Source organism: Ictalurus punctatus, chromosome 11, assembly GCF_001660625.3.
Source record: "Ictalurus punctatus breed USDA103 chromosome 11, Coco_2.0, whole genome shotgun sequence".
Taxonomy (NCBI): Eukaryota; Metazoa; Chordata; class Actinopteri; order Siluriformes; family Ictaluridae; genus Ictalurus; species Ictalurus punctatus.
In genome coordinates, this window is record NC_030426.2 from 26,527,548 (window position 1) to 26,543,698 (window position 16,151).

The 16,151-nt window shown below is 41.1% G+C and overlaps 1 protein-coding gene across 1 annotated transcript in view; it reads left to right on the top strand.

Annotated features, from left to right (window-relative positions):
- oca2 (oculocutaneous albinism II) overlaps nt 1–16,151 on the top strand; it is a 119,839-nt gene that overhangs the window by 61,836 nt on the left and 41,852 nt on the right. Inside the window, exons 16-18 of the mRNA XM_053683475.1 lie at nt 3,931–4,078; nt 6,709–6,766; nt 7,090–7,198. Coding sequence (XP_053539450.1) covers nt 3,931–4,078; nt 6,709–6,766; nt 7,090–7,198 — 315 coding nt within the window. The remainder of the gene's footprint in view (nt 1–3,930; nt 4,079–6,708; nt 6,767–7,089; nt 7,199–16,151) is intronic.

The following is a 16,151-nucleotide window of genomic DNA, read 5'->3' on the forward strand; positions in this document are numbered from 1 at the left end:
AGCCCGGTGATTTTAGTTCCCAAGACTGACGGGACAGTTCGGTTTTGTGTGGACTTTAGAAAAGTCAACGCAGGGTCTAAATTTGACGCATACCCAGTGCCTTACATTGATGAACTGCTCGATGGGTTAGGCGTGGCTCGTTTTTATTCGACACTGGATTTAACAAAGAGATATTGGCAGATCCCCTAGACTCCAGTGTCTCGTGAGAAAATGGGCTTTTCCACTCCAACGGCGGCAGGCTGGGTGGCTTCCCGGCCTGAGTGGCAGCGGGGGTATATGTGGGGGCGGACAAGCTCCGGTTTGTGAATGGGGGCGGAGCTGGAGAAGGCGAGTGGTAAGGAATGCACACCTGTGGGGAATTCTCTTAATGAATGTTTTCTGTGCAATGAAATGAGGTGAGGATAAGAGGGAGAGAGGGAGAGAGAGAGAGAGAGAGGGAGAGACCAGCACAACGTGAATTATGTGTTTATGTGTGCCTGCGTATGTTAAAAAGAAAGAAAAAGAATGCTGAAAAGCGGGAAAAGAACAACAGAGCAAAATAAAGAATTGAGTTTTCTCAAGCCTGCCTCCGCCTTCCTTCTTCTTGATCATCTGTGGAGTTCATCACACACATTCATCCAGAACAAGGGTCATAAAAGACCCAGGAACCATGTTTATATTAAAAAAAAAAAACTCCTGAGACTCAGAACCATGTAACAGAAAGACCCCAAAAAACCCAGAACCATGTGTAGGAGAACCAAGTAACAGAAAGGCCCCAAAAACCCAGAACCTTGTTTAGGAGAACCATGTAACAGAAAGGCCCCAGAAAACCCAGAACCATGTTTAGGAGAACCATGTAACAGAAAGGCCCCAAAAACCCAGAACCTTGTTTAGGAGAACCATGTAACAGAAAGGCCCCAAAAACCCAGAACCATGTTTAGGAGAACAATGTAACAGAAAGGCCCCAAAAACCCAGAACCATGTTTAGGAGAACAATGTAACAGAAAGGCCCCAAAAACCCAGAACCATGTTTAGGAGAACCATGTAACAGAAAGGCCCCAAAAACCCAGAACCTTGTTTAGGAGAACCATGTAACAGAAAGGCCCCAAAAACCCAGAAACAGGTTTAGGAGAACCATGTAACAGAAAGGCCCCAAAAACCCAGAACCATGTTTAGGAGAACCATGTAACAGAAAGGCCCCAAAAACCCAGAACCTTGTTTAGGAGAACAATGTAACAGAAAGGCCCCAAAAACCCAGAACCAGGTTTAGGAGAACCATGTAACAGAAAGGCCCCAAAAACCCAGAACCAGGACCAAAAGATATAAAACATCCAGAAACATCAGGAGTAATTCCCAGAGAAGAACCACTAACTCAGAACCATGTTTAGGAGAATCACTGGTTCTGACGATGGCGCACGTGATGGCCGAAGTTGAAATCCCAGACCCTGAGCTCTCCTAGAGGTCTCAGACACTGTCCTCGTAATCAGCTCTCCTTCCACGAGACACTTCATCACAGCTGCACCTTCTCCATTTTCTCTCCAATCTCATTCCACACCTGAGCCTTCCTCAGCACACCTGAGAGTGATACAATGGAATGAAGATTACAGGCTATTCACATAATAGTTCCTCTTCGATAACCCTCTTTATACGCAGCGGTTCTTCTCGGAATACAGATTTTTCTGAATTCTGCTGTTGAAGGTCTCACCGCTGGCATTCATCCAGAAGAGTCTCAAAAGCCTTTCTCCTGAGTCATAATGTTTCCGTCCCGTTTCGCTCGAGGCTCGAGTCACAGTGGGCACTTCTGCAGTTTAAATCAGTTCATCCCAGGAATCATTTCAGCCATGGAAATTTACATGCGTGTACGTTAACACCAAGTGAATTATGTCATTAGAAGCCTGCTGACAGGAAATCAGTGTGAAAGTGGGATCGAAAAAGTAATAAAGTAATTAAAGTCGGGGTGGATGCCTGGCGATTTGAATATTTTTAAGTCCGAGAGACGTCCGTGTGCTGTTGACCAGTGGGACATTTTGAGGGTTTTGTAATTGTGTGCAGCATAGACATGATTACTTTCACCGCAGGAACCCTTTCAAGAACTTTTTATGGTACAGTTACAAAGGACGTTGCATTGACTGCTGAGCAGTAGATCTCTGTGAGCTCAGTGCTGTTATCCATTTTTTGTTGTTGTTGTTGCTTAACCCCACGTTCACACTATCACCGGCGGTCTGTTTCTCATGGGCGTGGCCTGTCTGATTTGTAACAGTAGCAGCTGTATTATATACCGTCTAAAGCTAGTTAGTCAAACACAAATCAAACGACTTTTATGCTTTTATTTAATGAACAGAGACACTCTCGGGTTTAAAAAAAAACAAAAAAAAACATATCGTATTTGACATTTTCGGACATTTCTCGTTCTTTTTAATTGTTCTTTCAGAGCTCAACGAGCCTCATTATTTTGGATCTCAGTAAATCAGGATCTATTAGCCATCATCGCCCAATAAATAGAAGAATTTCTGCTTTAAAAGGCAGGAAGGCAAGTGTTTTTTTTCCTCTGTGAGTCTTCCTGTACAGTGTCTGCTGTTCGGAGTTCCTATTTCATTCTGCCTGTATGAGGTTATTGGGTTCAGGGCAAACACTATCAGCCTGTATATTGGAGAAGCCGAGTGCAGTGATTCAGGACAACAGGAGGTACACATCTCACCAATCCGCTGCCCGTGTGTCCGATCTGGAAGACCATCACAATGCATGCTGGTGGCTTCTCCACGCCAGTCCAATTTCAAATCTATAAAGCCGAGACTCTGCGGTGCCAGCGTGCGTGGTACGAGCTCCCGCTGCCAGAACCGCCTGGATAATATTGTTCCTCTATGAGGCATTTCAACTAAACTGTGTGTCAAGTAATTTAGTAATACACCATAATGGGGTGTGCTGTTATAGGAAAATAATCAGTGAGGCGGAGCTACTGTCTCCCCCCCAAAGTTTTCCTATAATGGGTTCCTATAAAAATGTTTTTTTAAACTGACACGTCATACTTTTTATCTGTTTACAGAACATTTTCAAAGCAATTTAGTTCCTGTTCTCACTTATGTTATAGCAACTGTACACCTCAAAAACTCCTTAAACGTAACGTTACAGCGTTAGACTGCAGCAATGCGCTGACACCGGAGACTCCTTCCGTAAATGTTACGTACGTTTACAATCTCCGTACGGGAAACGTCACGATATCCACAACTACACGTCTTTTACATTTGTTTACGTGGAGCTTCTGTGATACAAGTCCCTGCGAATGAGGGAATGGCGACGTATTATGACGAGCGCGTTAATATATTTATATTAAGTAAATAGAAACGAATAGAATCCGTGATGTGCATCGCCGCTAAAGTCAGAGCTGCTCTTATAGAAAATGAATCAAACTTGTGACCAAGAAGAATCCCGAATAATCCTGAATTCAGCCTCTCAGTAGTCTCAGTTCTCTCCAAAACAGCACCGGCAGACAGAATACGCTTCCGCTGACGGAGATCCGGTCCGATCCTGTTGACGAAACTGACTTTTACGCATCCGATATCATCAGTGTTTGCTGTAGTGCAAATGGACCCGCGCTCACAGCATCCGCATCGCCATTACCAGCTTCCCACTGCTCCTGCGTTCAATATGACACCAGAAATAAATATGTAAAAAAAGCTTTAAAAAGGCTTTGAGCATGTGGGATGCACTTAAATATATAAAAGCTGATTGAATACACAGCGAGAGAGGAGCGTTCTCAACCCCATAAATGAATCAGGACCATAGTGAGAACTTTATTTCCCACTATCTTTATTGTGTTAAAGAATAACACATCATCCATGCGAGGCAGCGGCTTTCTGCCACGCGCGTATTCCCAGAAGAGTGCTGCTCATTTTAGGCGTGGATGAAAAGAAAATTCTCTGTTGGTTTTTTTTTTTTTTGTCTTTTCTGCAGAGCTGAAACACGAGATTCTGGTGTGGAGACAGACGGCGCAGAGGATCAACCCCGCCAGCCGAGAGGAGACTGCTGTCAAGTGTCTTCTCATGCAGAAGGTTCTCAACCTGGAGAGTCTCCTGCGCAAGAAGCTCCAGACCTTCCAGAGGTACCGCACACACCGCACGCAAATATTTCTCAGAATGAACGATGATTAAAACATCACCGAGCAGAAAAAAGCTCATAGGCTACATTTATGTTGCCAACCAATCCGTTGCGATATTGCGATAACCGATATCGTTGCGTAAAAATCTCAGATCGGATTTTTTCCCATTCAAATGAGTTTCTAAATCAGAAACATGTCTGATATATGGTCATTTTGGCTGTAGTCAAGACCAAGACCAAGACTAGCTGAGACTGAGTCAAGAAGGATTCTTAATGGGGGTCAAGGCCAAGCCGAGGTCAAGTCCAACTGACACTGTGGAACCGAGTCAAGTTCAAGAAAACCATCAAAACCTTTTTGAGGCCTTGACTTCGACTAGCCGGCTTCGTCCGTGCATTGTGCCCATAATCAGGCTGTTTTCTTGAGGAAGAAATGACTTCCTGTCAAGTGTGAAAAGAAAAGACGACACCAACATTATTTTACAGTCTTTAGCAAGATGCCCAAGACCGAGTACAAATGCCAGCAAGTCTGAGACGGTCCGAGTCAGTGCAGAAATGGTCTCGAGACCAGACACGACTCCTACAGCTCTAGTTTCTCTATTCATCTGGACATTTCACACTCATCATCAAAGGCGTCGTCTCCATATCACCACTCCTGACTTCTCAGCCTCGACCGCATTACCGGTGAGATTGATGTCGGCAGAAGTAATGCGGTGTTTGACGGAGCAGCAGTGGGGCGCATTTTCCTCCTCCATTAGGACTCGTATGATGTTTTGATGACCTGTTAACATATTTTGAAGGAACCGTATGAAAGCGATCTCTTCTACAGCAGGGGGTTAGGTGAATCCTGAGCTCTTTTCCCTCTTTTCATTTTGGCGTGGAATAAACACGGGAATCGGATACGGGTCCCGGTTTTTATGTGTTACGTAAAGACACGAGACGAGACGAGAAATCAGATCGGTTGTCAATATATTGGAATTACGCTTCAAGGCCTACAATGTATATACAGCCTTAAAGTCCTGGTCATTATCCAGTACCGTCCATAACCGATGGATCACTCGAAGCCTCTGATCTAAGCGTGACTCGTTCACACACCACTGAACAGCACAATCTGAGTCGAACTCCAGGTCTCCGATAGAAATACTCACTAATCAGGTACGAGGGCGTGAACCCCACTGCGTTTAAATCACTCTGACTCCGGTACGAGTCCGGTCCTCCTCACTTTGGGGTGTCATTGTAATCAGGGACTGTCGCAATTTCGCTTGAAGGACTGAACCAATTTTATGCCATTTTTTAGTCCAGGATATATCAGGGTACTTTGATTGTACATAACCTTATAGCAGCCCGTAATACTCTAATCTCAGGACAAACCATTTTAAGAAGCGCTTATGAAGCCATTTGTTTGGAGTGGTTCAATATGAAAGTGTAATTGTGGGATAATTACAGTAACCTCATCTCCACCGTTCGACCGTTATGACACGATCAATCTCGGTGTCATATTTTCCCAGGCCATGTTTAGAGGAGGTCAGTAAGGCTGCGGGGTAAAAGTCCGTGCTAACAGTTAACAGCTCTTCTAACACTTTTATGAGCAAATACAAATATTAAAATTAAGCAAAAGGCACATATGTAGTACTTATAGGATTATAAACTTCTGAAGGACTATTAAGACAGGATAAGTTTTTTTTTTTTTTTTTTCCCCCCAACCGATGGGATGTGTTTAACTGCTCGCTGTCGAAATGAATCATCTTTCTTAAAGCGTGTTCATAGGACTACAGGACAATCGGATAGAATACAATAACTACGGACGCAATAGTTTTCGTCGGACGACATGACACAGGCACAAGCTCGTCATGACACCTGACGTAAACAGACACAAACATTCCAGAATCCATCAAGTGTCTTAAAGACTATAATGAAGGTTTAAACAGTCAATATACCCTTATAAATGTTTACAGAGTAGAGTGGAGTGCTCTACTGTTCGTCCTGCTTCGTTCTTGCCGTATGTATGTATACGGTAGGACTAAATATCACTGTCCGTTATGAAGGTTTATGTAGGCATTATACGGCCATACGATCACTCCCCTGAAGTAAAGTGTGACAGAATTAACACGCTACATAATACAGGCCCATTTCACTTTTTATCATGTTCACAGAGACGTGTATGGCAGAAGCACCACATAAACTAAGCATAATAATAAACATATTTTCTTAAAAAATGTGTCAAAAAAAAAAAGATGTGTAATTGTTGATATGGTGATGTTTTTTTTGTAAGGAGACGCTTATTTAACATCTATGGAAGGAGTCTCCAGCGTCAGCGCATACACTAACATACACTAACAGTCTCGAAACAGGACGAGACGTATGTGGTTTCCGGAAATAGAGGACTTATTTATTTATTTATTTATTTATTTATTCATTCATTCATTCATTTGTTCTTTCACACTACCTTGGGTTATTTTCAGTACGCCGTACAACGTTGGTCCGGTCTGTAGGAATATTATCGATTTCGACTGGGGACTAAAAACAGACACGGTGCCAACGAATCCTGTTTAAAGGGAGCTTAATTCTGTAATTCCTCCACTTAACTGTGTTCCGATACAGCGTGATTGCACATTTAGACGTTTCTATCCTTCTTAGGCAAATATCCCAAGAGGACAAAAACTGGGAGAGCAACATCCAGGAGCTACAGAAAACGGTAAAGATGACAATGATTATAATAATAAAAAAAAAAAGAGATTTAAATGAATCACAGTGATGATGTTCTTCCTGCCCACACAGTTCCCGGAGTAACCCCACTTGACAGTTCCTTTCCTGTTCTGCTGTTATCGTCACATTGAAGAGAAGGAGGACTAAAATTCTCTGATTATGCCTGAGAGAACATAATTGGTGTTGGAGAGAGGCCAGTCTACTGTATCTCTCTCCTCCTTCACTGATTTGCTCTCTCTCTCTCTCTCTCTCTCTCTCTCTCTCTCTCTCTCTCTCTCTCTCGCACTCTTTTTTTCTTCTTCTTTTGTACAGCACAGAATCACAGATAAAGTCCTGCTGGTGAAATGTGCTTCGGTGCTCTCCATAGTCATCTTCATGTTCTTCCTGAACTCCTTTGTCGCTGGGATTCATCTGGAGCTTGGTGAGAATTATTAACCGTTTCCACTTCCAGTATAGACACGTACCAATTGAATGCATTTAAGGAGGAAGTGCTGCACAATTACTCCGCTCCTTTTATTATAATATGCCCTGAGAGTGATGCTAATTAAGAGAGCAGTATTAGCATAGGAGTTAATTTGTGCATATTTCAAGCCATCTGTTGACAAAGTAATTATTTGCAGCTGGGCCTAAAATACAATCAAACAGCACACCACCGCGGAAGCGGTACAGTAAGACGTTCAACAAATATTTGGCTGGGACAACAGAAGGGCCTTCGTTTTAACGCCATACAGACTTCATATAAATCCATAATGAACTTTTTCACAGTATCTGTTGTGACCCAGATGAGGACGGGTTCCTTCTGAGTCTGGTTCCTCTCAAGGTTTCTTCCTCTTAAAACATCTTAGGGAGTTTTTCCTCACCACCGTCGCCACTCAGTGTCTTGCTCAGTTGGGATAAATTCGCACCTTTAATATCTGTATACCGTGTTGATATTTCTGTAAAGCTGCTTTGAGACAATGTCTATTGTAAAAAGCGCTATACAAATAAAATTAAATTGAATTGAATTGAATTTCGTTCTTCTCAAGGCTTGGATTTAGGGGGTCTTCAGGTTGTCGTTAGGACCGAATTCTTTAACGCTGTATACATTATATAACGCCGTTGAGGTTGAATTCTGGAAGACTAAATATAATCCACATCTTTGTACTGAACCTTGAGACAGAACACACATTATAATGTGGAGAAACAAAAATAGGAAATCAATGTACAGCGTAGCGAAATCTTTTCCCTGTGAGTTCTTCCTGTGGATCAGAGCCACATGATTAATGAGTTGTTTGCTTACTGCATTTGTTGCAGATGCTGCTGCTGTGTGTATATATATATATATATATATATATATATATATATATATATATATATATATATATATATATATATATATATATATATATATGGTTATATTTATGAAGATGCATTTTAGAAACTTTGTTCCAGTTTGAATAGCCTGTAATTCATAGTTCTATGTCTATGGCAGTAAGTCAATTGTTTATTATTCAAAGTTTTATCTCTATTAACTCATGCAGTACAGTGTAATTCCTGCTCAATACAACTGTGTGAAATATAATATTCTAAATTGTATGATGTGTTAAGATGTGTCCGATTTGACTCTGAGATCAGATTACGAGTAGTGTGTTATAGCGGATCATAGACGTTACTATCACAGAACGCGTTCCTGAGCGACCGGCGCGGAACGCTGTCTATAGAAACATACGGTACATATTAAACACTGCTCGTTTAATTGGTCTGACATTATCTACAGTATATTACCTTTAAGTCCAACCTAAACGTAACTCCCCATGCGTGTCACGGAAAGCCATCGCCGTCCGGGATCAGGTACCTGAGCCCAGGCTTAGGTTCCAGCTTTAAGATAAAGAAGCTTGACGAGGCTGTGTTTACAGTTTGCCCAGAGGCCCGGGACGCTAGACTTGTTTTGCTTTTGATGAGTGAGCCTCCGTGCCGCGACTGCAGCTCCTCATCCGGATTTTAATTGAAGAGCTTTCTGGCTTTCTGTCATTCTCTACAGTACCTTATTACACCAGTTCCGTCCACCCCCACCTATAGCAGGATACTGTGGGTAGTAGCTCCGTGCTAAATTGCCTTTTTGTCGTGTTTGTAAATTATTTATTTAAAAAAATATATATACTACCTGAATGCATGATTAAGCAGAGTACAGAGGCTTTTATTCTCACCGACTGGTCCTTGTTGTGGAAGCAAATCTTACTAGCGATTTTTTTACAGGCTCCTTACAGAACTGTTTGTAGCTAAATGTGTAATAATTCATTCATTAGTCACTGCCTCCTTTCCACTTTCTTTTCTCAGTAAATATAGTTCCAGTGAGGTTATTCACATGAAATTTTCACCAGCCTTTGGTATTAACTCCAGAAATCCACACATATAAAGAAATCCAAACATTAAAGTCCATAAATGAAGTTATGCGTAATAAAGTGGAAGGACACGGGAAAAAAGTACTGAACACACTAACTGAAATGAATTTAATACTTGGTGGAGAAGTCTTTGTTTGTAATGACGCTTCAAGACGCTTCCTGTATGAAGAAACGAATGGGTCGCAGTATTCAGGTGTGGTTTTGGCCCGTTCTTCTAAACGTATCGTCTTTAAATCTTGTTCAGTTGGATTCGAGTCAGGTGATTGGCTGGGCCGTTCTAACACCTTCATTTATTTCTCTGAAACCAATGGAGAGTTTCCTTTGCTGTATGATTTGGATCGTTGTCCTGCTGGAAGCTCCACCCACGTCTCATCTTCATCATCCTGGATAATTACTTATGGATTTCAGCTGGTTCCTTGCCATACCTTTCCGTTCAGTACTTTTCAGTACTTTTTTCCGATCAGTACTTTTTCCCCGTGTCATTCCACTTTATTCCACACAGCTTTATTTACAGACTTTAATGTTGTGAATTCTTTATATTTGCGGATTTCTTGAGTTGATACTGATGTCTGGTGAAAATCTCATGTGAATAAACTCATTGGAAATATATTTACTGAAACAAATGTTGACAAATTCAATACTTATTTCCCCCCGCTGTAACCGGTTTCCAAACAAAGACTGCTTCTTTAATCAGGAGTTGCATTTTAAATCCCGTCCTATTGACATCCCACTGAAATGTGGCACGGGCGATTATTCACCACATCCTGCTTTATTATATTATTTCTCTTTTTATAGATTTAACACTGTACATCAGAGGCAAGCTGAGATAGGACAAAAGGAAAAGAAGCAAACAGGAAATGTCTTGCTATTAATGTCCATGGCTGCTCTTCCTGCTTTGTGCTCTCTCTTCACGCATCAATCTCTATTTCCTATATATCTTTTTTTTTCATCTCTTCCTGTCTTTGCCTGTTCCCTGGCCACCTGCCTCAAAAGCTGATTTGCAATTAGCATCTCAATGGGGATACAACCGCAGGTATAAAACACACACCCTCTCTCACGCACACACACACACACACACACACTGAACATAGTTTAAAGCAACCTGAAGAGCTTTACATATTTTTTCTCGTCTTATCTTATTTTTTCCCTATTCTCTCGCTTGTCTAGCTTGTTTTTCTCTTTGTGTCACTCGTTGTTTCTCAACAGTGTTACTTGTCATCTTCTCCCAGCATCCTGATTCACCCACAAAATTCATCTCTGTGTTCAGCTTATCTATGAGCAGAGGTGTTGCTACAAGACAGAAAAGGCAGGGAATTGCCTAGGGGCCCAAGCACTGAGCATTCAAAATGTCAAAATAGTATCTCAGGAAGCCCACCTGAAGGGACCTAGTCTCATTATCATGTTAAAATGAAGAGAGCTTACCTATTCAGAATCCGAAAACAAAAGTTGGCGCAAGAAAAGGAGTGAAAGGTAGAAGTGGGAGAGTGAGGAATGGTGGCTGTAATGACGAATTAATTAAGGATGATGACTGCAAGCCCAAAAGTAATATATCAATAACTTTGTTTCATTTTTGCATCAAGCATCTAGAGATACCGACATCAAATCTGGAACACGTCAACTTTCTTGGTATCATTTAGTATTTTGCCAAAATTGGTATGGTAACTTGGCTTTTTAGGCCTGATACAGTGTTATAGGGATAAAAAATAGAAATTGTGCTGCTTTTTCGCCCGCGTAACGCAACAAAGCTTTAACGAGTCAGGAATACACCTGATCTAAACGTTTTCTAGAAATCTGACACATATTTTGCAAGCAGCTATCCTACCAGCTAGCTTGTTATTTTACATCCCACGGTCTTAGAAGAAACGTTATAAGAGGTCATATTTACAGCCATTTCGAAAAGGTAAGCCCTGTATTGTAGGGTTCTAACATAATGGCTATGAACATTGATCAAAACAAAATAGGTCAGAAAGTCCTCATGCATTTTTTAAAGGACCCCCACAGTTTCTAGAATTACCTTGGCCTCGTAATAAATCATTGGCTAAGTCCCCAGGACTGCTTTTCTTGCATATCTCCTGTCCCTCTCCTTCTCATTTGCTATAATCAGTGGCTTAATGATTTCCCAGTGGCAATCACCAGCACTCACCTGTTTAATCAAACTTTACAGAAGGTGGATGCATATTTAGCCCTTCTTTCTCCCAAGGATAGGTGGGAAAATTGGGATCATTTGTTGCTGGTGTTGGTTAGTTCCAGCATGAGTGTGTGCATGTGTGTGTATGAGAGAGAAGTGGGAGGCATGTGTAATGAGTCTTTGATTAGAGTGACCGAGCTTGACCAGACACATTATCTGTGTGTCTCATAGCAGAGGCTCTTTACTCTCTCAATGAGACCAGGAGGCACACGAAGATGAAATTGCACAGATAGCGAACTCCGTATGGAGGTTAAATTGTTTTGTTCTATTACTGTATCGGTCACTTGCAGGACCTCAGAGAGGGAAATGAATAACGAGTGAACTGGCTTTACTTTGGTGTACTCATGCTGAGATTTGCACATAAACTGTGAACTGCTTTTACTCTTAAAATTTAACATCAGTTAAAATGTAATCAATGCGATGAATAGAAGAGCCAGCAAACGAACAAGTTATCAGGACTATTAATGTTGACACTATGAGTCTGAGTCAAGTGCAGGCTCCCAAGCGGTCAAGTCCAAGTCAACTCTGGAGTCCCAAGCCATAGAGCTTGAGTTCAGTCCAGTGTCTATAGGCTCAGTGTCTGAATCGACTCGTGTCCCCAAGCCATCAAGTACTAAACCAAAACCAATTCAGAGTGCCGAACCATAGAGTCTGAATCAAGTCCAAAATGTCAATTCCACAGTTCCTAGCTCTAGGGTTGAGTATAGGGGCCTAAACAAAAAAACAATCTAACTCGTTCCACAAATCCCAGAGGATAGAGTTCTATAGAGTCTCAAACTATAATGATTCCAATGTCTCAAGCAATAGAAGTAGAGTCAGATTCAGAGGCCCATAACTGTGGAATCTGTGTGAATTTCAGATTTCCTAGCTCTGGAGTTGGAGTTAACTTTAGAGTCCTAAACTATATAAAAGCTTCCAGACTCATCTTTAAAATCCCAAACCGTAGAGTTCTTTTCCATTCCAGAATCCCAAGCATAAGACTCTGCATTAAAGTGTAGAGTTTGTGTCAAGACCAAAATCCCAAACTGTAATTATGTGTCAAGTCCAGTTGAGTGCAGGGTCCAAAACCATAAAACAGTCTGGAGTCCTTATGGGTTCATTTCCACCCCAGAGTCCCAAGCTGTAGAGCTGAAGTGAAATCCAGAATCCCACACTGTAGGTTTTCAGTTGACGTTAGAGTTCAAAACCATAAAAGAATCACACTCATTCCAGTGTACTAAGCCATGCAGTTCTTTTCTACATCAGAGTCCCAAACTGTAGAATCAAACCCAGAGTCCCAATTTTTAGTGCTAGAATCAAATCCAGCATTCCCAGGTCTAGATTAGACTACAGGGTTAAAACAGTCTGACTCTTCTCCAGAGTCATTTTGCACTCCAGAGTCACAAACTAGTCTATGCCAAGTCCAGAGTTCTAAACTGTAGCGTCTCTACCCCTTGTGTCTGAGTTAACTATAGGGTCCTAAACTCAAGAGTCTGACTCAACTCCAGAGTCCTAACCAGTAGAGTTCATTTCCACTTGAGAATAGATTCACAGGTGACTACAGAATCCCAAGCTGTAGAGCTGGAGTCAAGTCCAGAGTCAAATCAAGTTGAGTCCCAAACTGTAGAGTCTGTCTTGAGTCCAGATTGCTTGGCTCTAGAGTCTGAGTAAACTTTAGAGTCCCAAACTATAAAAGAGCCTTACGGTTATTTTCCATGCCAGAATCCCAAACTGTAGTGTCTGAATCAAGTCCAGAGTCCCCAGCTGTAGAGCTGGAGTCAAGTCCAGTGTCAAATCAAGTCCAGAGTCAAGTCAAGTCAAGTCCCAAACTATAGAGTCTGTCTTGAGTTCTAAATTCTTGGCTCTAAATTCTGGGTAAACTTTAGAGTCCCAAACCATAAAAGAGTAAAAGATAAAGATAAAAAAAAACAATTGTCTCCAGAGTCTCAAGTCTTGTAGTTATTTTCCATGCCAGAATCCCAAACTGTAGTGTTTGAATCAAGTCCAGAGTCCCCAGCTGTAGAGCTAGAGTCAAGTCAAGATTCCCAAACTATAGAGTCTGTCCTGAGTCCAGATTGCTTGGCTCTAGAGTCTGAGTCAACTCCAGAGGCCCAACTCCAGAGTATTTATCTCTATATAAAGGGCGGCTGTGGATCAGGTGGTAGAGCGGGGTGTCCACTAATCGTAGGGTTGGCGGTTCGATTCCCGGCCCACATGACTCCACATACCGAAGTGTCCTTGGGCAAGAGACTGAACCCCAAGTTGCTCCCGATGGCAAGTTAACGCCTTGCACGGCAGCTCTGCTACCGTTGGTGTGAGAGTGTGTGTGTGTGAAAGGGTGAATGAAACACGGTGTAAAGCACTTTGGATAAAAGCGCTATATAAGTGCAGACCATTTATCTACAGCACTGTAGAATAAAAATACCACATACTTAGTCACGCAGAAGCCTTCAAGCTGTCACATTGCATGTCTAACGAAGGACCTCTGTTCTGGCGACTACTGCGGGTGCAGTGGTGATGAACACGTAAAAGCAGTGCAAGGAACAAGAGCATGATGAACGTTCCTGCCGACACCTGGACAGTTAACGGTGATTGTTAAACGAAGCCGCCTTACATCAAATGCGATGGGTTGATAAAATCAGAAATGTTTATACTGTGGCGAAACCTTGAGAAAACTGAAAGGTGCATACGACACCAGGTTATTTAAGCATGTTAGTCGTGCCATTTTGACACTTCAGAAGTTTGCCTCAAGCAGCAAGAGTGATTCTGAATGTTATTTAAGTGTATTGTTCAGCAGCCTCTGAGAGGCCAGAAGTGTTTATTCATTCATTCATTCATTCATGTATTTATTTATTTATTTTAAATACTGTAATAGAGTACTGCTGGAGCGTGGAGGTATTACACAACTAATTGACACATCCAGTCCATCAGAGACTCTGGGAATATTTCTCAGACTCTCTCTGCGAGGCTATGGTTATTATTTTCTCTGCAGGTGTGACGCCTAGAGCAAGTCATCATCACTGCTTTTAACCTAAAGTACCGTCGAGTCGCACAGCTTGTGTTTGCCTTGAAAATTCGCCGGGAGTCAGTTTTCTGTAAACAGATTAAGCATAGTCTTGCAATAAATTACAACACAGGTTGTCTTCCTCCATTTTGTCCGTTTTATGCCACTATTACGTTGTAAGCCTTATTGAATAGCGACGCTTTTTCGTCACAATATTAACAGGAACACTCTGCTACAATCTCACTGATATCTAAATAGCCACCTGAAAGCTCAGTGTTTTTGGCCTTGAGTCATTTTTTGTTGCAAATCTGACAAATTGGCACTTCTGAATTATTAGCTTTGTTTTCATTTGGATTAAAACCAAAATCGAGCCGCATTTAAATGGCTGCTCATCAGAATCATGCAGCTGTTAGCAAAGACATGTCAGTGACGAGGCAACATTTTACAGTGCTTTTTAGTTTGAATGGGTTTTTAATTAAACTATTGTGCTGGTTGACCTAACTCAATTTCCACATGGCGCAAGACTGTTTGTTGTTTGTTAATGAACTCATTTGTTTTTGATACAATTTTTCTTACACCTTTAAAAAATAAAAACATCTTTGACAAGGGAGCCAATAATTCTGGAGCCGTCTGTGGTTTATTTATTGAACTTGTTGGAAGAAAAAGCAAATGAGTCACGAGAAAAATGCCGAATCAGAAATTAGTATAAGTTTTATTACTGTGTCACTATAATAAATATATAATGAAATAAAAAGGTGTGTGATGTGCTGACAACATTAACACAAACTTAGCAGCTTGTCACATTACTGGCCTTTTGAGTGTTATGTGCTAAATACCTCAGCAGCTCTGCTCTTTTCACCGCTTCACCGAAAGACCGTGAGCATCTGTCAGCATCTCATGCAGAAATAATGACTTAATCTCTCATGACTATAATAACTACAATAACAATCTGCTTTATTACAACACAAATTTCATTCTAATCTTCAGCTAATCATTATTTCTAGCTATCTATCTCTCTATCCATCTATCTATCTCTCTATCCATCTATCTATCTCTCTATCCATCTATCTATCTCTCTATCCAACTATCTATCTCTCTATCCATCTATCTATCTCTCTATCCATCTATCTATCTCTCTATCCATCTATCTATCTCTCTATCCATCAATCTATCTATCCATCTATCTATCTATCTCTCTATCCATCTATCTATCTCTCTATCCAACTATCTATCTCTCTATCCATCTATCTATCTATCTCTCTATCCATCTATCTATCTCTCTATCCATCTATCTATCTATCGATCTCTCTATCCATCTATCTATCTCTCTATCCATCTATCTATCTATCTCTCTATCCATCTATCTATCTATCCATCTATCTATCTCTCTATTCATCTATCTATCTCTCTATCCATCTATCTATCTCTCTATCCATCTATCTATCTCTCTATCCAACTATCTATCTATCTCTCTATCCATCTATCTATCTATCTCTCTATCCATCTATCTATCTCTCTATCCATCTATCTATCTATCTCTCTATCCATCTATCTATCTCTCTATCCATCTATCTATCTCTCTATCCATCTATCTATCTCTCTATCCAACTATCTATCTATCTCTCTATCCAACTATCTATCTATCTCTCTATCCATCTATCTATCTCTCTATCCATCCATCTATCTATCTCTCTATCCATCTATCTATCTCTCTATTGATCTATCTATCTCTCTATCCATCTATCTATCTCTCTATCCATCTATCTATCTCTCTATCCATCTATCTATCTATCTATCTCTCTATTGATCTATCTATCTCTCT